This window comes from Anarrhichthys ocellatus, unplaced genomic scaffold (genome assembly GCF_004355925.1).
Source record: "Anarrhichthys ocellatus isolate YVR2014 unplaced genomic scaffold, GSC_Weel_1.0 scaffold23, whole genome shotgun sequence".
In the NCBI taxonomy this organism is placed as follows: domain Eukaryota; kingdom Metazoa; phylum Chordata; class Actinopteri; order Perciformes; family Anarhichadidae; genus Anarrhichthys; species Anarrhichthys ocellatus.
In genome coordinates, this window is record NW_022280053.1 from 5,872,665 (window position 1) to 5,894,162 (window position 21,498).

The 21,498-nt window shown below is 41.5% G+C and overlaps 1 protein-coding gene across 4 annotated transcripts in view; it reads left to right on the plus strand.

Moving 5' to 3' along the window:
* arhgap24 (Rho GTPase activating protein 24) overlaps positions 1–21,498 on the plus strand; it is a 55,419-nt gene that overhangs the window by 26,014 nt on the left and 7,907 nt on the right. Inside the window, exons 1-2 of one of the 4 annotated variants that reach the window (XM_031859996.1) lie at positions 6,378–6,874; positions 19,350–19,472. In XM_031859996.1, the coding sequence (XP_031715856.1) occupies positions 6,853–6,874; positions 19,350–19,472 (145 nt within the window). In that variant the 5' untranslated portion in view covers positions 6,378–6,852. Of the gene's footprint in view, positions 1–6,377; positions 6,875–12,965; positions 13,215–14,636; positions 17,983–19,349; positions 19,473–21,498 lie in introns of those variants that run through there. The other 3 variants (XM_031859995.1, XM_031859997.1, XM_031859994.1) reach the window with 3 other exon arrangements.

A 21,498-nucleotide genomic window follows, 5' to 3' on the forward strand; every position in this document is an offset into this window, starting at 1 on the left:
TGCAAACTATTTCTGCTACTTCCAAAGGGATCACAGAAAAAGTATCTTCTAAAGAGTATGTATCTCATACACAGGCAGCACTGACAGAATAAAAACTGTATCTCAGTCCATATATCTGGAATACATATAACATATAACACCCTGCTGTTCAGGATCGGTGTGCAGTGTTATCTGATGTTAGTGAATCCTCCCAAGAATGTCAGGCATGATCTGAATACAGCTGTGTGATATAACATAACTCTGGGTTTTGAGATTGCAATAGAATGAGCGGACAGAACCTGCCTTTAGCAAATGATGAATTTAGACAAAAAAGGCAGAGACTCTTCATCTATTCATCTGTCAAAGCTGCATAAATACCTGTAGCTTAACTGTCACTCCCCCTGGTGCAACTGTTATTAATCATCCTGATCCTATAAAACAAGAATCAACACAGGAAACACACCCTGCTGTGTTTTTGATGGAGAAACAGTGTGCCCCTGTATCCCCGAGCTCTAATAAACTTTGGCTGTAGAGTCCAGTATATCTCTCTCTCGTTGCCCCCAGGCTCAGGCTTTTTGCTCACCCTCTCTGTTTCTCTCAGTTTCTCTTGGTAGCCTTGTTTAGAATGGCTGGTCAGGCCACACAGCAAAGTCACACTGCTGCTGAATTATGGGAATATTTTCATCCCCAGAGGCCACCGTCCCTTTATTCATGAGAGGACCTTGGGATCATGCCGCGATGGTGCAGGTGGACGGCCTCAAGCAGGAATGCTGTTTACAGGGACGAAGCCTGAGTCTATGACACACATACCTGAAGAGTAGCGGTTTCCTCTTTTACCAGTATCAAAGATTATGGTTGGCTTCAGTTTATAGTACAGAGTAAAGTAATGTCTAGGCATATTATCCTCATTTTGAGTGTGAGTTGAGGCGGTGCGGAAGTGAGGATTTCTAAATTAAGGTGCTAGTGCCCTCATGTGGATTTCTAAGGCGTTGCAGTGCTGGGGATAATCCTCTAATCCAGCTCTGTCAATGCTAATCTTTTTGCATTGAATAGAAAGGTACATTTAATATTTCAGTCAATATGAATACTGCAAAAAAGTTGTCTTTTGATCAGCCATCAGCACACATCTCATCAGTGATAACATGTAATGAGCGTATGTAAATGTGTTTTATTTTATTTTAATTTATTTTCTGATTTAGTGCGTCCATGATTAATCCTCCATCACTATCCTGACATGTGTGTCTGATGGGAAGCCATATAGGTAGTCACCTTGGTGACCTCTGCAGTGACTTATGAGTGTCATATGTCACTGAGGTGAATGTCTAATTTACACCATGTGACTTGTGTGATTGACTTATGGTAATCCCACTGTAAATATGATGTCGGCAGGTGAGGCAGAGTGTGAGTAAATCAGACTCTGACAAGCACAGAGGGGATGTGTGAAGAGATTTGTAGAGCACCTTCTTATCATTATTAATCTAGTTAATGAGCGAAAACTGAAAACAATCTGCCCTTGTGTGATCGGTCTATAGATGTGCTTTATCAGGATAGCCTGTTCATCTTACCTGAACCTATATAGTCAGACTTCTAATTAAAAAGTAACAACTGAATGATTGCTATTATAGAGTGAAGACCGACGCGCAATTATAAGACCACGGACCACTGTACTGTTCATTGTGAGGAAGCCAGACGTTACTTATAAGTAGGCATGTGGACTAAGCACCTAAAGTTGATGATGGGAAGATGGATGGGTGAATTAAATAAAAGATAAATTAAAAAAGGCGCGGGTATGGGCTGAGACTAAAACCCTTCAGGCATCGTGTTTAAGGTTAAGGAAGCCCCCAGTGGAGTAACTGAGAACGCATACTAATCACTGGTCCTGACACTTCACTGTCAGGATGTATGGAGGAGGTTTTCAAATAGGCCCCCATGTCACATTAGTCATGGATAACTTCTTGAGCATGCATTGGCTGTATGTGTGCTGTGTACGTGTCTGTGTGTGTGTGTGTGTGTGTGTGTGTGTGTGTGTGTGTGTGTGCCCTTCTGTATAAACAACGATTCAATGACCACTAATCCAGCTTTAACTGCAATCGTATTTTTTATCATATCATATTATGCGTAGCTCTACTATGCACACATTAAACTAGTGTTTATGGAGTGCCTAAAAGACCTTGGACTATTTTGATCCGACAACAGCCTCACGGCTTAATTTGCAGCTTCGATTTCGGTTTCTATTTTTGCTCACCAAATCTTAGACTTCCTATTCTTCATTGTATATTCAATCATGCATTTACAATACAGAGTTTTGGGTTTTTGATAATACCTTTCTCAGTGTGCAGGCATGTCACACTCCATGGTCTTTTAACACATGTGGGTATGATCAGGGAGGTTTAATTCTATTGCATTGCATCGTTACATAAGACATAAAAAGGCCTTAAGACAAGATAGAAATGAGACACAAGACGATAGAAAAAGACAGGATTTTAAAAGAGTTAAGTGAAATATAAGATAAATATGAACAAAATGAATTAAACAGGAGAATGAAGATTACAGCATATATAATTAATGCATATAATTAAAACAAATCAAACGCTGTCATAGAAATAGTTAACATAGAGCAGATTTCAAAGGAAAAGGTGTGGCAGTGCATATACCATATACAAGATAAGACAAGCACATATCTAAAGGAAAAGAAAGATGATAAAAGTTATAATCCTACAAATAAAGATCAAAGAGAAAAAAATTCAAATGTCATAATTCAAGTAAAACGCAAGCTCAGCTATTGAATTTCAAGGAATGCCCCACGCAGCTAAAATAAATGAAAAAGCTCCAGGAAATAAAATGACTCCTCCAGCTCCTACACCCACTTCACTGCCACAGATAGAATATATATATTAATCTGCACACGAGTTCGATCAAATTAATCTGACACACAGGGTATAAACAAGAAGCAGCTCTCCGTTTCAGACTCCTTGTTTTGATGTATTGATTTAATTAGCAATTGGATGCATAGAGCCCACACAGCTTCTAATGCACCATAAATCCAGGAGGACTAAAGCAGGAGTATCGAGGCATGCATTAAGAGGGAAAAGCAGTGATTTATGGATATTACTGGCAAAAATGACGAAACAGGAGAAGCAAGAGTGAAAAGTCTCTATGATCTTCATGTGTACGTCCCCCTCTAGTCTGTCCCTTCAGAGCTTGAGTCCTTTCCCTCTCAATAATTCCCTTTGTGATATGACATTTTCAAAAAGTTCAGAAATTGAACTTCTCTTCCCTCTCTTCCTCAGTGTGTGCGTGTTTATGTGTGTATGGACATGTTTATGCACATCCATGTTTTCCCAGCGTGCATATGAAGTCAATAACCTGCTGTCTGTGACACAGCAGCATATGGCCTCCTGGAGGAATTGTGGCCTGGCAATCTGCTTCTGTTGACATTTGTCATATGGGGCCTCTGAGATTCACATTCCGTGTTGTTGTTTTCTTGCTATCTGGATTTATGATCCCAAGCACCCAGCGTTACAGAGGGCCGTGTCAGACAGACACGTACAGTGGATATCAGCAAGAAGTGAGAAAATAGTAACACAGCGACAGAGACGTTTTTTTCATATTGAACTCGGTCATGATGTCAGACAGTTTTATGTTTCTTAATATTCTAAACCCACAATCCAATAACTGAAGAGCTTCTTCCACTGAAAAAATGTGTCCAGTTCTTTGGTTTTTAGTTATTTCCATGCAAGCGTGGCTGCTGCTGCCTAGTTGCCAAAGCAGAAGCTTGGGTTGGGTGTAGATAATAGACGCAATGGAGGTTAGTTTTTACATTTTCCTTATGGAGTTCTGGAAAACCATTCAGTGTCCCAAAAGGCAAAGTCAGGACGTTGCTTAGCGTGCCTTTGAAGAGGCCTGGGAAATGCTGACATTCAAACTGGGGAAAAAGTTGGAAGTTGGAAAAAGCAGTTTGAAAGAAAAAACATGCGGACACATCCTTTATTCAGGAGAAAAAGGAGGACAATGTTGGAGTGTGAGAACATTTCCTTGGCAGAGGTTGCTGAGATAGTTAGAAAATGCATTACAATTTGGGGATTGTGTCCACAAACAGATCACAGAAAACTCCTTTCTTCTGAAAGCCTGCAACAAATCGCTGGGGAAAAGAACTGGCTGACTGTCAAATGGATTTAAAAGTAACAATGCAGTCGCCTGCATGGTTCTCAAAGCAGAGGCAACATCTTTTTGACCCTCTCACAGATTGTTGCAAGGTTTGGAGTTTGCAAATCCTGACTACATGTGGCTTTGTGGATTAGGAGAAGGTCACTGACCAGGTTTTCCCAAAGTATCATTGCAGGAGGTGCTGTGGGAGTCTGGGCTGCCAGAGCTGCAGCATTAAACTGACTCAGAGAGGAGATCTTGATAATGGTCATTGTTGAAGGGGGCATGGAAATCCTTCTGATAAGTATGCCTCCCTTCTGTGTGGGATTTTCATAGACCGACGGTCTGGACAGTGTTATGTTCAGTGACAGTAGGCTGGAACCTGCAGTTTGAAGAAAATATTGTCCTTTTAAGGTTATCTGATGCTGAGTGTGATGGCTAACATCTCTCAGTTTGAAGTAATGCCTGTTTAGAAAAGACATGAACTTTCACATCCAGCTGAGAGGAGAAGGCTCCAGTTTTTTGGGCGGTGATGGAGTGAGGCTAAAATCAGAGAGATTGACTCTTGTTGTGAGCTCAAATGATTTGAAAGAATATTTTTGGAAGATAGGCTTATTTGCTTTCTTGCCAAAAGTTTGAAAATAAGATTGATACCACCCTCATATCTGTCCATTATATATGAAGTTTTAGCCATCAGTTAGCTTAGCTTAGCATAAGATGGCAACCAGCAGAGATTTCAGGAAGTCTCAGGCATATGATTCGACAGTTAAAAAAACACTGTTTTGAAAGAGGGAGGCGACAACTTTGTAACAGCACATAAACACTGATGTTGTCGGTATCTTCAACAGTCTGATCAGCGTCTGCAGTCCTCTTGTGTGTCTCTGTAACAACACAGTGTGCCGTTTATGTATTTTAGCGATGGGACCAAAGCTCGTGGGAGCTCCTATAATGACTCAAACTGCAGAGTGAATGATGACGCCCATTTTTCATGAAGCCATGATTGATCAACCACTAAATGGGAACAGACAGTTGCCACAACAACACAAGAGCATAACGTGTAGGATGAGTGGATACACAATGTTGCCTTCTTCACTTCTCATATTGTGCATGCAACAAGGTGTTCACGAAGCTGTCAGATAATGAAAAGATGATAAACTAGCGGCTTGTGGTGGTAAATGGTTTTCTATCTGAGCTGTGAAGGACAACAAATGGTGCAGAAGATATTGAGAATGAAAAATGCAGTTGAAGAAAACACGACCTTGGAATGTTTCACACATATTTGACCCATATATAGACATTCTTGGCATCTCATCCAGACTCTCGTGCGATGAGCTGTTGAAATGCTGATTCAAAAAGGTACGTGAGAAAAAGCAGGTCGGGGAATTCAGCATGTCCAAACAATAAGCTGCATACCTTTGTATGTCGTTGGAATATCCGCCTCATTCTCATCTAGGCTCCGGTAAGAGAATTCCAGGCCTGCTTCTTCCCGTGTGCGAGAGTCTGCATGAGTGAGAACCTCTGGAGGAAATGCACTGCGGCCTGCAAAACAGGCCAAGTCTCAGGCCAAAGACAGAGACAGGACAGGAAACTCAGATGCTTACATAAAAGCCTTATTGAGGGGGTCGGTATTTGACATGTCACATAGCAATGTCCTCCATTAGCCTCCCCATCCACAACCCCTGCTCCCATGTATCAGGTTGGCGAGGGCACATTTTGGCCTCCGGTGAGGTTTCAGCTGGGCTACTACAGTATGTTTGTCTGCTGGGGACACTTGACTTGAATGTTCAGACCAACGGTATGTAAACGGATTTCTGTCTGGATAAATATTTAGTCTCCCTACAAGCCGGTTTTTCCGCCTCTGAGAGAACAGGTAGTGTATCAGTCTTACATTTTGATCACCCTCCAAGTCCAAGTTCAAAGGGGCGCTTTCTGCCATTTGATGTAAGCCCATTGGCTGTGTGGTTCGCCTTCAAGTCTGGGTGAGATTGAAAAACGATAAGGAGGCTATTAAAGACCTTCCTCCAAGAGGGGAGGAACCCCAGTGTCTCGGGGCTTCTTGGCCACCAGTAGCAGCAGCCTCGTTAACCCCGCACGGCTGTATTTATAGAGCGCTGTGGATGAGTCATTTGGCAGAATGCCAACTCTTCGTTCACCAGATTTACAGGTCTCCACTTTGGGGAGGGCTGCTTGATTTACGACGCCCCCCTCCCCCTCCCCCTCCACCACCACCACCAGCTCCCACCTCACCCCTCTCCCCTTCCTTCAGAGACCATCTTGCCTTCAGCTTGCTGTCTCACTCGGTTTCATTCGGCCGCTCACTTCTTTCGCGTGTGTGACTTAGAAACATGCTTCCTCTGCTCTTTCAGCTCCTTTGACAGAAGTGCATGCAGAGGAAAGGCTTCCTGAGAGGCAGACATGACTAGCCTCAGCCTGACCTCGCCTGAGTGCTGCTGATTGGTGTGTCACATTGACCTGCCATTGACTTGAGAGAATGAAGTTTTAGGCGAAAGAGTTACAGTTATAAGAGGAAAGCGAGAGGCAAAGGACAGCAGGAAGTGGTAGCGCGGAGTGAGTTTGAGCAGAAACAGAAGTAGATGAATTTATCTGTGGCCCCGAACAAGAACAGATGAAGAAGTGGCACCGGGGGTCTGGCGGTGAGCAGCGACAGCGTGGCTTTTGCTCCCTCAACCTCCAGCTGAGAAGGGGGCACGTCTTCCTCTGCACCCCATGGATCTTAACTCCAACCCAGGTCTGTCTCTTTACATAACAGTAATGAATACTAACACGTTTGCATCTGGTCTGGAATGACGGCAGTGATATACTTAGACTTTGTGCTGTTTTAAGTTTCAGTTCCGACTGGAGGAAGGGGTGAAAGGATTTCTCAGACAGCTTTACCTGTCTTAAACCTAAGACTCAAAGATATTTGCAGCATTGCAAATTGCTCTCCGTTCTCATTGAGAAAGTTTCTTTTCCTTTTGCTGGTCATTCATCATGTCAGCAGATGGGTGTTTTACAAGTTACACTTCATAGCTTGTGTTTATTGGAGCTGTGATTTCAGATGACCAGTTTATGATGCTTGCATTCCTACTTTTGCTGTCGAAGTGACACCGCTGCAGGTTCCTTTTTATTTGTAGACAACACCAACATTTGCAGACCTGCTCTGTGACTAACTGAGTCATTTTTTCTTGCAAAATGTTTCATATCCATTGATATCTTTTAAAAGTGGGTCTTTTCCCTGTGGTGCTGCTTGAAAGGATGGGAATGGCAATTAATTAATGATTTACGCTGCAGTTTAATTATATATATTTACTGTATAAAACTCTGATACTTCAGTAGTATCAGAAGTATCAGAATTGATGCATTGATTTATTCCACAAATTCTGCAGTACATTACCCACAATGCAACTCAACCACCAAGAGTTCGGTCAGAGATCCGGGTGTGTTATGCTAGTAGCGGCTAATGTTGCCTCGGGCCGCTAGCCTCAATCAGAGATGCGATGAGCGGGTAAAAGGCTTTATACAACTTTTTCACATATGCAGCCCGACACCAAAAACCACATAGTTGCACAACTCTCTTTAGCAGAGTAATGAGAGCAACTCTAACAATAAATACTCCATTTTGTGTGTGTTTTAGTGGACTGCACCCTACTGATCATGACATATGAATTAAGAAAAAGTTACATATTTCAACTTAACAAAAAGAAGACGAGTACAAAGTTCAGCAATTCCTATGCACACTATTAACTTTTAAGTATTTTGCAAGACTGACTTCACTGAAATGATGTGAATGGGATTTAACCATCGGAGCCATTGGAATAAGTTGTATAACATCATAAGCTTTTTAGACCATATAAGTAGCTTAATACCTCCCAGGTATGGTTTTACTAGATTTGTAGCTTTAAAACGAATATCTTGCCAGAGGAAGGAAAATCATGCTAAGCAAGAAAACATTCCCATAGCTGGATCACATTTCACTTTGCTTCACTGCTTGAGGCAGATAACCGAACACGCTCGTGAATTCATGGCTCCCAGGCTGCCTGTAAATCCATCATGGTAAAGACGTTCTCAGGCAAAAAATATGGAGCAACATATGTGAGAAATACTGTGAATGTTGCAGCAGAAATGAGATTTCAAGAATCCTTGATGTAGGTGAGGAGGAAAGAGAGAAGAGATGTTTTATATGTCTTGAGAGAAAGCACGTCAGAAAAATCTGCTGGTTGAATTCAAAACATATTTCACTACTTGCCTGTTGGGAAAGCAAGTAATAAATGACGAGACAATAAAAGTAAATGATTAGCCAAAAAGTGGGCATACCCTAACATATTAGCCAACTACTAGCACCGTTGTTATACTGTGACCAGCTCTGTTTGACATTCAGTTTTTAATCTTTGACTGCAATGTTGAAGTTGCTACTTTTTCGTAATCTTACTTTATAATATACTGGATATACTTTGGACTGTTGGATTACAAAGCAATTTGAAAACATCACTTTGGTGTTTGGAAAATTGTGATTTATAGGACCAAAAGATTTATTAATTAATTGAAAAAAGCAGCAGATGTATCACTAATTGTAAAAGTGTTAGTTACAGCCCTGAGACCACTTCCCTTTTGCTATAAAGGGCATCGACACGATATACAGTGTTTGACAAAAACTCTTAATCTATGCAGCACTGTACACTGTTCGAGAGAACTAACCGAACAACATCAGCAACAGTTCAGCAACACACAAAGGGCCGACCACATCGTCAGCATTTCTCTGTCTCACCACTTAGATCACCCGCACTGCAGCCCTCTCAGGCCGACAGTGCTTTGGCCAGCTTTGTCAGAGAAAACAAGGCGGATGTGGAGCGGCAAAGCAGACAGGACTGCTGCGATGGCCAAAATGAAAGCGAGCTTATCTCGCCGAATGTCCATTGGCTGTTTAAATAATTGGACGACGAGGCAACAGGAGTTGGTTTTTTTTGTCGGTGCATGCTTCACACAGATACGTGTGCAGAATCATACATTGAAAACATCTGGCACAGACGGACACAAGCACGAGTTTATTACACAGTGACAGGGATGCTTCCGCTCCGGGATCACAAAAAAAATTGTGTCGTTTATATTCCACCTCATCAGTTACCAGGAAGAAATACGAAGTGGTGGAAAAGGCTCATGCAGGGCGATGACTGATGAACGTCTATCTGCTCTCCATCAACAATAATGTTCACCTCTGACAGGCCCCTTCAATCTCCCAAAGCAACCAAGCAAATGAAAATGTTGATTAATGCTTCTATGACACATAACCAGTGTGAGTTCATCTTGAAATGACTTCAGGTGAATGAAAATCACAGGAAGCATTTGTCTTAAAACTCAGCTGTCAGGATCTTTTTTGTTGCATCTCTCTGGTTAAAGGTCTTCACCAACAGCATATCCAGCTGGACTCAAGTGATTTTCTGTTTCCTTTTTGATCTTCCCACGTTGCCGGTTCTCTTTGGTTTCTCACGAGGACAGGCAGAAAACGTAAGCAGCCAAACAATAAACCAGAAGTTTCAATAACCCTGTCTGAAAAGTTCAAACGGCTTTCCCAAAGGCCAGGCTGACTCAACCTACCAATTTTGGCTGTGGGGAGTGCAGGTGTGCATCTGCCCCGAAGCCCTCATCAGCGCTGAAAGGTGATATTTGCAGGTATTAGTGAGCCGAGCAACAGGTACTTTGTCAAGTCCACTCATTGTTTCATTCTCTGGTTAAAGGGAGGTTCAGTCCCTTCGCAGAGTGCCAGGAAGCTTGTCTACCTCTATTCCTTCCAGGTAATTAAGATGAAAGCTGTGACATCTAAAACAAAGCAGCAGATTCAGGGGAATGACATGTTCTCCTGCAGGAAAAACAAATCTAATTCTCCAGGTGAAACATCATCCTACAAAAAATCATTTTAGCAGTTGCATCCTTGTCTACATCTGTGTGTGTATGAAGCTTAGCACTGACAATATCCTGTATCAAAATCAAAACAAATTTGGATATTGGACAAACATCGTGGGCGATAATTCGGGTCACAGAGTACACACCAAGTATGAATTCCTGGCATGTACGCCACACAGATTTACAGTCTCATGGCCGCGAGTGCATGATATACACACTTGTCCAATCGGTGATCTGTCACAGTGAGATGTGTTTACGTAACCGTGAGGATGCCTACATGTTTCACAGGGACACACAACATCACGCGCAGTATGGCGCAACACAGAGATTATGACTGTTTAAATTGTGTCTGGCTGTACATGAATTCTCTGACATAATATGGTGAAGATATACCCGGCCAAAGGTGCATTCAGAACTTCTGCCAGGTTGACTTTTGAGAGCTCTCCTGTAGAGCCACTCTGGGTTTTTCCCTCTTGGATCTGTATGTACTGCACCTTTCAGTATCAGTCTGCTTGTATCACTGATGTAATGTTTCAGCCTCCCAGCATTTGCGTGCAAGTGTTCAAGTGACAACAGCTGCCGGCCCTCACCAAAACTCAAAACTCCTAACATTTTAATGGGATATTAAGCCCCCCCGTTCAGTAGTCACCAAAGCTGTGAGTGGTCTTAACCGTTGACTCCTAAGGATTTTGGTATTTTAACAAACCTCAAAGTCTTGTCGTGCATAGTTTAAAGATGTTTGGAATTAATCTCACGTCATACTGCAAGTCACCACAGAAATAAATAGGAACGCTTGTGGTTTCATGGCAATTAACGAGAGCTGCTATAAATGTCAGTTGTGATTTATTACTACAATTTTCAGTTTTTGGCTGTTAACACTTTCAAACCAAGTCAAACATTTGTTTTTTTTTTGTATTATTCTTTACATTTACTACAAATCACATACTTTACCTTCCATTCAGACATTTTCCAAAGCAACCATTTTATATTTTAAGTTTTTTGATTCACATTTCCTGCCTGAGGGCTGCCTTTGGTTTCCATTTCAGTGAAGTATGCACACACCAAACTTGAGGAAACTCGACACTCTCTTAAGATACAGTATATTAACCATCCACAGACATGATGTACTGTATTCTTATCTTGTTAGAGTTCCATTGGAAAAAGAAGAAGATTGAAAATGAATAGACAATGCTGGGTTTCTTGTAAATGTAGTGAAACAGAATAAAAGGCTCTTAACTTTTCCATCTGTATTAGTCTCTAGTCTTTTTAATTTTCACGCCGACTTATGTTCCAACACAAGCTCTGAACTTGAAGTCGTGTGTGAGTCGTGTTTCCTTTTCCTAAAGTTGAAATTGATTCCCCTTGCATAATGGTATATTTACAGCTGCCTTGGCAGGACACACAGACACAGCTCTTTATTTAGTTGGCATGAAATCAGAAAGGAGACATTCTGCTTTTTGGACTGAACCACTGCTTCCCCCCGACTTTCCTCATGACAACTCATAAAAACTTTATTCACTCAACAGCAAGGTATCATATTTGCCGTTCAGCAACAAAGAATACAGAGAATTTAGAGTTGATGTGGCCATTATTCTCCATTTTTTCGGTGCCGTGATTACCTTCCTCCCTATGGGCGCCTGAAGACGGACAGTAGAGCCAAACAACCCTTGTCCCCTTTGACCTCCCCACTCCTATTCACTTTGTTACCCATTCAGCATCAGATGGTAATGGATAGCCATTGGACTCTGTGTTCTCCACCAGACAATGTCTTTGGGGAGGCTAATGATGTGGTGTCTGCCCTCAGATTATGCCGATTGACAGGCAAGGACCACCGTAACACCAGGAAGAGAATTAGCCATCGATACCTTACTGGGAGTCAGGTGGAACAGGACACTCATTAGAGATACAAGGGAAGATACAGCAGAGAGAGAGAGAGAGAGGAGCTCTACACAAGGAGTCTGTCAGCATGACTAATGTGTTTAAAGTTGTAATGAGAGTTTAAGGTATTTGGATATGAAAGAGTAAGATTTGGTGTCTATTTGATTACTTTTTTAGGTGTCAAAACCCAAAGATATTACATTTTCAATGATTCCAAGGCAACAACAAGTTTAAGAAGAAATTTAAGAAGTAGGAACAAGAGAATGTTTGTGTTTTTGCTGAAATTATTTTTTTATTGTGAAAATATTTACCAAACTAACATCCTGTCGATCAACCAGTCGATTTAACTAGCTAATGACTGCATCTCACGTTTTCATTTCATTCTCAACCATCAGGCACTTTATTGTAGTGCTGCATGTAACAATTATTGCTCATTGTTGACGAAGCTGTTTAGTTCATTAAATGTTGTTTTTTTAAATGCCGTGCCCAATTTTGAAATCTCAACGTCACAACAAATTGTTTGTTTTATTCAAACAAGAGTCCACTATTCAGCGGACAGTCATTGCTTTAACTGTCTATGTCAGTTTACCTTACTTAATTAAAGTCTGCATTAATTGTTTGATAGTTTAATCAAATAAATTAACTTGTTTATTCTAAATGTTTGAATAAAATACCAAAACAATGTGATACTAGTAATAATAGTAGTAATAATGTGGTCTATTCGCTCTTACTACCATATGCAAAAAAATCAATATAATGACATTATTATGCTCTAAACATGTTTGCAGTTGCAGATGTTAACAAAGCATTGCAGTGTGAATGGGGCATCCCATGTTTGCTTATGGGGTCATGCCCTGTGTCAAACCAGTGGCCTTTTTAAACTCAAGCCTTCAGAGAGATCTGTCTATTGTTCCCATTACAGTTCTCAAGAGAGGTATGTGAGTGTGTGTGTGTGTGTGTGTGTGTGTGGGTGTGTGTGTGTGTGTGTGTGTGTGTGGACTCCCCAACCCCCTCTTCAAACCTCACCTCCCTCACCTCCCTCCCCTCCTTCCCTTTCTCTTTCACACCCTCTCAGCTGTGCTCACTCACTCACTCATTCTGAGCCAGGCCAAAAAAAACTGGCCGAGCTGCTCCTCCGTCAGGAACTCCCGTCCTCAAGTTAACCCAGGCGGCCGGGACTTTGCAACCCACTCGGGGAGCCTCTTTTCTGGATTCCCAGAGATAGGAGTGTGGAGGAGACATGGAGATGGTTCATCAGGCGATTCATAGTTTACCACAGTATGGATTATGTGATTTACTATCCTCACATCAAGGTAACAACAAGTGTGTTCTTTGACTGTTTTGAGCCTTCTATCTCTCCACTGCAATACAATGGATGCATTTTTTCGAAACACATCTTAACTACAGACTTCTTTGTTGAAACAGTTGCACTTTGGTGAGGGATTAGATCATCTGGAGGTGATGTCACTCATGAATGAACCTGACTCTGTGTATGAGAGGCGCCTTCATTTGTAAACCAAAGATGAAAAAGGAAATAAGAGTAGTTTTTGTTTCCACTTCAAATCCTCGTCATCATTCCGCATGACCGAACACACATTTGTACATTGTCGCTCCGTGAGTGACTTCTAGTTCTGTTGGAGGTATTTATGATGTGTGAACTTCTGAGAAGACTATCATTAGACACAATATTGAATCTCAACTTGCCCCTGCTTGCATGCAAACAAGAAGACTCTCGCAGACAAAAGAGAGCAGACAGTGATGAAGTCATGTAAACTCCCTCTGCACACACACACCCATACAAACAAACACTCACACACACACACACACACACACAAAGGGAAAATTAGGACATATTTTTGTCATTTAAAGCTAAACAAGGTAGTTACTGTGTCTGCATTGTTTTCTGGGCCAGCAGCAGCTGCTTCCTCCACTTGGCAAGCAGCACAATCAAAGTCTGGAAGAACATTTTCACAACAAGTCTCCCATAAAATGTATTCTGCCTTTGAGGATACTGAATGTCTTTTAGGTAATTTATAATCCTTTAACACCCACTCTCTTTGGGGCAATGCCTGCCAAAATTAAAACAAATTGACCATTTTTTATTGTTAGACTCTTGCAATGAGGTGAACATAAGGTTTATCACATTGTTGGACTGCTAGACTGCTTTCAAGGTAGAGAGACACCATATTTTTTTATGGGTTCGGTTGTATACTCTGCCCTGTATTGTACTGCACCTAGCTCATTTTAACTACATGGTGGTCTTTTTGAAAATTACCACATTAAAGGAATAGTTTGACATTTTGCAAAATGGGCTTATTCACTTTCTGGCCGGAACTAAGACGAGAGGATTGATCATTTTCATATTTGTTCGTTAAATATGAAACTACGGAACAGGAGACAGTTAGCTTAGCATATAGAGTGGACTGAGGCAGGGAGAAACAGCTACCTGCTCCGATATCTTGTGTATGTTAAATATGTACAAAAACAGAAGCGTTGAGTCAATAACTTGACATTTTAAGGGGGGTTATGTGCCAGCCAATTGTCTTTGTACTAAGCTAAGCTCTTGGGTGTAGTTTCATTATTTAAGTGGCACATTCGAGAGTGGTATCAATGTTTTGGTCTAACTCAAGCCGAGAAAGAGCATACTTATACTTATACCTATATGAGGACAGTAGTCTAATCAATACGCACAGTTTGCATGTTCATATTTATGTAACATTTTATAGTGCATACTTATATTCTAGCAGTTGGTGAAAGATCTGGTGCTATAGCATCCTGTGGCAGTGGATGTAAAAAGATCAAAACTGTTATCTGCACAAAATGAAAGCATTTATTCTGTGATTCCTACCATCCAATGCAACACTGCATGTTGTTACAGGACTTCCTTACAGAGGTATACCGGTCAGAGTGAAGTGTATCGGGGCTCCAGGTATTTGTAGGCAATTACAGCACAGTGGGATCCTTTGTTGTCTCCCCCCTGTTTCTGAGCCATTAGTTAAAGACTAGTCTGCTGCTGAGTTCGGCCACTTATTAAGGCTGGTGGTCAAAACTGGAATGAACAGTTGTTAGCTCTTTGAACCCAACTCAGATAGTCATTATGACAGGGCAGCTATAAATCATGGAAAAGTTAGAGGTAATTTCATATGTTGCGAGGTTGTCAGTGATATGTTAAGGTTTTGTTTGAGGACATACGCTTCAAAGGTTCCATTTTAGCCATATATTTCCTTTGTTTGATGCTGTATACAGTTTTGAGGTTGACTGTATTAGCCATCTGTCTACGATTATGCTGTGGCATGATCCAGTTGGAGTAGTTTCCTTTATGTAAATAGCAGAAGTTAAGTAAACTAAGTCGTCACGTTGGTAGGAGAGGGTTGTGAATAGAGTTACAGTTGAAATGTGAAAGGGTGAGCCATTTTCTCTTTTCCTGAACTTTTTTCATGAGTGAGTCTCAAGGTGAATAAAGAATCCTGCCTTAATACAAGCTGTCCTCAGTCCTCTGTAACGCTGACAATTGTTCACCGCTGAGTTTGTAAAAGTTTGGAGCGCTGTGCTGAAGCGTGGGGAATCAGGGGAATTGTGACAGCTGCCAAGGTTGTCTCTTCAGGTACATTTGTGCTTTAAGTGAAGATCCTTGACTGTCTCTGGCAGCAAAACCCCTGCTGGGATTGGTCTCATTTAAGAAGTAAGGATTGAGTGTTTTTCTAAAAACACAGTGCCAGTCAGAGAATTATGTGCTGGAGAATAATACCTAAAGGCAGCATCACCACAGCCGGGAAAGAATCTGTCAAAGGGGAGCCTCCGGTTATTTTATTCGGTGGACAGATGTGGAGAATCTACCTAAAGGCGACAAGATGATATTTGAGCTAAATGCTTTTGTCTTTCTGCAGCTGATGCTTAAATGACCAAAATCCTGGCTGTAAAAAATGCAGACCAGGGATTGAAAAGATAATATTTGTTCGTCACAGGAAAGTGGTTTCGTTTTTCTGTGATTATCTGTTCATCTGATTTTACCCTGCAGATAAATCATTGATTGACCTATACATCAGGAGACAATGCTGCAAGAGTTATCTGACTTTATACTTTAGTTTGCATTTTCTGTAAACTCCTTTGGTGGATAAATTAAGCTCTTGGGCACAAAACACAAGGCAAAAACACACCTCTCTTCCCTTAACTATCTGGACATACACGGGAAGACAGACAGTATAATGTTGTTGTCAGTTGTATTGTCATCTGCTTCAAACAGTCTAAGAATGGATTTCCATCCTCCCGATATTTGTTTGTTTCTGTGATGTGCAAATGTGTTAAGATGAATATTTATACCAATTATATCGGGTACAGAGCTCTAGATTTGTACATTGGCAGAAAAATACAAATATGTTCATTCATGAAGAGATCTCAGGAACAGCTCTCTCACAGGTTTAGAAGGTCTCGTCTAGGAAGTTGTCCATGTGCTAAGTGAGTTTGACATATCTCCCCGTCTTTATAAACAATGTGGACAATTCAGCTACTGTGTAAGAATGTTGAGCATCAACAGGAAATGGCAGGGGGAACAGGAGTGTGTTGTAGTAGCCATGGTATGCTGTATAATCCTGTTGCACGCTTGTTTAATAGCTTCACAGCCGTTGTGTCCAAAAGGAAATGCTGCTGCCTTTCAATGCAAGTAATGGAAACAGAACGGGCTGATTGGTTTAAAATGTGGACAAAAGCACTCACAGGGGCACCGGGGGAATCACAATTGCTTTGCATGACAATCGATGCAAATGTGAAATTTCTGTGTTTGAAGCTGGCCAATGTGACTAATTGGTGTCACTGTGGGATCCATCTGGCAGATCCACTTCACTGATTTCCACTTTACACCATTTGACATTTTGACCAAAAGTTGCACGCTCATACTGTCTTGTTACAAGATAGTGGTAGTAGTTGTTTTATGACTTCATAATGAAATACAGGTTGATTGTTTTTATGAGCAGGTTTTGACAAACAGTGGTCATTGCACAAAGCACATGTTTTACAAGAAAGTGCATTTTTCACACGCACAGCCTAATACATTACTGCTAAAATAGCCTGTGCACCTCCTGTGACATGGTAACCTGAGATTGTAGCTAAATAAACAGAAGGCTTCCTTAATTTATATGAACCCTGCATAATTGTCTCTCAAGAACCACAAAATGCCCGCATTATGTCATTGGCATTATTATTTTTCATATTTGAGTATTGCCTCTTAGCTATTAAAGTATGCATACACTTTCTGAAAGTTGGCAGTAAATATCAAAAATCTAAATATTTCCTATTGCACTACAGGAAAATAAATGTTCTGAACAGTTAATTGGACATGTTTTGATTTGTTTAATTATACTTGATTGCCGTTCTTCACAAATCCACAAATTACTGAAAATACATCAATCAGCTATACGGCGTGACATTTAACATTATTACCATGAACATGGCCACTGCAGTTTATTTCCAATATATATACTAATGTCCTGGTGCTGTACATTCTCACTAGAGCTGCAAATGTGTATTAATCCACAGCTGAAAATAGAAATGCACAATGTACTCCTGTTTGAGTAACATGTACTAAAAACAACAGTGCCCCACTTATTAAGTCAATTATTTCTCCTTTTCAAACTAAGCCATTCTCAAAGATGCCAACATTTTCAGTAGGAACACAGGCTTTTGGACGGATTTGCTTCGGACCCTTAAAAAAGCTTGGCACGGCCCTGGTAGTCTCTCTCACTCTCTCACACACACACACACACACACAGTTTACACACCAACACATCGATATTCTCTTCCTCTCTCAGTCTCTGAATGAAATCCTCTACTACTTTATCAGCCGATGAGTTTGTTACGCGAAGGACTTCAGGTTGTTAATCTAAACGTGACGCGCCGTCTTTTGGAGCGACGGAGCTTTCCCACCGGCTGAAGAAACTCACGTGTGAGAATGGAAGTGAGCTGCACGTTTGCCGGTTGATTGGTGCCTCGACGAAAATTGGCTTCGGTGGAAATCTGTTGCGCGTCGCAGGTTGAGGAAGCGAGAGATGAAATGACGTTATAGATGTGATCCCCTGCGCGTGAGAGGTGAGATGAAGCTGCCTCTTTATGTTTTAGACCCGAATGTTCAAATAGAAAACATTTAAATAGCTTAAACACCAATGTTGTGCTGCAACATTAAAGACTGGGACGTGATTGACGGAGTTAATCAATTGCGTCTCCTCCATGTGAGGTGTAATCAATGGGACTGTGGAGACAATAGCGCGGTAGTGGCTAATCACTGGATCAGGAGCAGATAGCCTGCTATTAATAGGAAGGACTTGAGGTCAGATCACGGTTATTGGTCAAAACTTCAAAATGTTGTCTCTAATGTGAGAGTTGGTCTGTACAAGCTTTAAAGGAGGTATCCTCACTGTTACTGCAGGCACAGTATGAATGGACTGAGTAATGGCTGGGTGTTATGCATGTACTGGCTGCAATGATATTTGGGCACCTTACAAGCAACATTCATCTGCTTTATTACAACAGTGTGTAATATGTGACTTTCAAACCTGATTTTGACATGAACAGAAAATGTCACAGCTGCTCTGTTATAAAAACAAAACAAAAATCACAGATTTCATAATGGATCCTTTTGTCTTGATTCGTTTTAAAAGTGCAGAAATTTGTAATGTTACTGGTTTATTTACGGCTGCAACTAATGAATATTTTCTATCAATCTGCTGGAAATGTTCTCAATGTGTCAATAACAAATGCTGCATTTCACTTTAAGTGGGACAAGGGAACATTTGACATATTTGTTGGTCAGCTGTTAAATTCATTGTCTAATCATGTCAGCTTAGTTGGAACATTAAATCATTGGAACAGTTTGGAAATGCAAATAATTTGCAGTAAAAGAAATGTTTAGGATAATCAATACATTGGCATTTGTCGTCATCCTCATAAGCCAAACAAAGTTGTTTCCTTAAACAGTGGCTTCTTTCACACACAACTCACTAAATAGATACGTGCTAATATGCCCACGAGGTGAGGTATCTTCCTCATCCTTGTCACACTGTCTGTGTTTATAAAGAGGATAAACATTGTGAACATGTAGAATGGCACACAGGCATCTGCAGCCCTCGTAATGAGATCTCATTAAGACTGACAGAGAGCATCAATATCGCTGTCAAAGTGTGGCTCTAAATTTAGCTGTACGGGTTATCCAGATTAAAACGCTGACAATTCAACGTGAGTCTGGATTTTTTTTTTTTTTGCTGAAGCTGGTTCACATCCAGAACTGTTGTCGGAGGAACAAGTCAAATCCCATTGTCATGATTTGAACTTCGCTTTAAAAACTTGCATGGAACTAATGGATCTTTTGGTTTGCATCAGAAAACAGCTGAAGTATCAATTTTTGCTTCATCTACAGGATATTGTAACCATCTATGTTTCTGTCTCTTTTACTTGAACAGGGGGAGACAGAGAGCGGATGACAGCCAACCATGAGACCTACCTTCTTATGGCCAGCACCCAGAATGACATGGAGGATTGGGTGAAGACGATCCGCAGGGTCATCTGGGCGCCTTTTGGTGGAGGTCAGTATGCACACACAGCCCCGTTTTTACGTGCTGACTAACTTGTAATGAGATTTGCATCTGCTGTTTGTTTTTCATTTGGGTGACTCAAGTGTATGTATTCAATCACCTCTGTGTCTGCTAGGTTCTTTTGAGCAAGGCCATCAAACTGCTGGCTGTGTGGTCTGATCCCGCTGACAAAATACATTACATTGTAGAGAATGTGTGTAACTAAGGGACTGAAAGTGCAAAACTTCAGTGGCCTTGTGCACAATGATAATGGTGCAACCTAAATCTATTTGTGGGTGAGTGATAGAGGCGGGACTTAGCAGTAAGTTCCAGGGCAATACCGCATTTATTTTACATATTACAGGGTTTTATCTAAAACAAGCATGTTTCCAGAGTCCGTTGGCAGGTAAAGCAGCAGGTTGCCTCCTCTTTTCCTTTCAGTCCATATGTTGGGTGTCCTGCCACATGCCGGTTGCATCACTACAATACTTGTCTTCACCATGACGCAATAACACGCGAGGAATGTCTGTGAAGCTGGAATTTACACTCTCGTGTCATCATCCTGCCTGTTTTGTTTTCTCTTCCCATCCATCCCGTTCATGCTAATGCACAGAGGACATTAATGTGTCCAAATCAATTACATGCATCAAATATAACAGAAAAACAATGTTGATGTAGCTACCATCAAGTGCGCTGTGACTCATAGCTGAAGTGCACGATGTTGTAATTGTTCCTGGGATCAGTGCGGTGATTACCGAGTGCCCCGCTGCACCGCTAAGGCTTGTTATTGACTTAACTGGCTGACATTGTCCCACATTGTGTTCGAGCGGGGGGGGGGGGGGGGGGACATGTGCGGCATTTGAGACCGGACGGGCCGTGCAGGCAGCTCTCTGTGACACAGTGAATGGATGAGGCTGAGCTGGCCCCTCTGTTTTCAGTGCGGGGAGTTTGATGTCGATTGCAGTTGACTGCTCTTCAAAAGGACGAGCCATTTGTCAAAGATGCCACTCAACTTGGTGGCTCCAAGTTGGAGCGGAGCCGGACTTTCTCACACACACACACACACACACACACACATACACAGAGCGCACACATATTCCAGGCTTTCACAATTTTGCAGTAGCAGCAGAGACTAACTGAGCCCTGATTGGCTGGTCAGCACCCCTGAAGTGTGATTACAAATTTGTGTTCAGAGAGTGACAGACAGGGAAGGGAGCTCCCACGAAACGAAGCCTGTGTTGGAGCTCGGAGCCCTCAAACGTTTGCTGTCATGTTGTGCTGAACACTTGCTATGACGTTGAATTAATTACTGGCCGGCTTGAACAAGCAGTTGGACAAGGGAGAGTTTGAAGTCATGTGCAGTTGTGGCCTCTCCATCTGGATCTTTGGAGATTTATTTGATGGTAATTACCAGTTGTTTATTTGTAAAGAGTATAACTTTAACTGTTGTTGCTGTTAGCTGCTAGAGCTATTTTGAAACTGTTACGTATACTGTGTATACGTAACTTTTTTATTTCCAGCCTTGTTCTCTAGAGCTTATATGGGAGATTTTTTATTTGTTGGTTTGGACTAAAATTGTCACCCCAACCACCTCCAATCACCCTGTGTGTCATGTCTGTTTAGTCTGTTTTTTTGACCTTCGACAGCCACCGCTTTCTACTTAATGCACAGTTCATATTTAGTTTACTGTAACACCACAGTGAAATGTACTTCACAGTAAAATGGGATGTTTTCCTGCCTTCTAGTTGTGGATCAGAGTTCTCATTCAGTATATGACTCAGATTTGTTTGGGTCAGTGTGTAATCTGCACACAGTTGCACTGTATATCACCAAGAATATGTAGCATTCAGCAAAGTAAGGAAGACGTTAATATCAGTATTATATTTGAGGAACATTCACTCACTACACCACAGAAGAAGAAGGTTCAAAGACAGATAGGAAGCTCCAGAAAGGGTGAAAATCAGTGTGTTGTGTTTGGACCTCCCTCCCCCTGTGTGTGTGTGTGTGTGTGTGTGTGTGTGTGTGTGTGTGTGTGTGT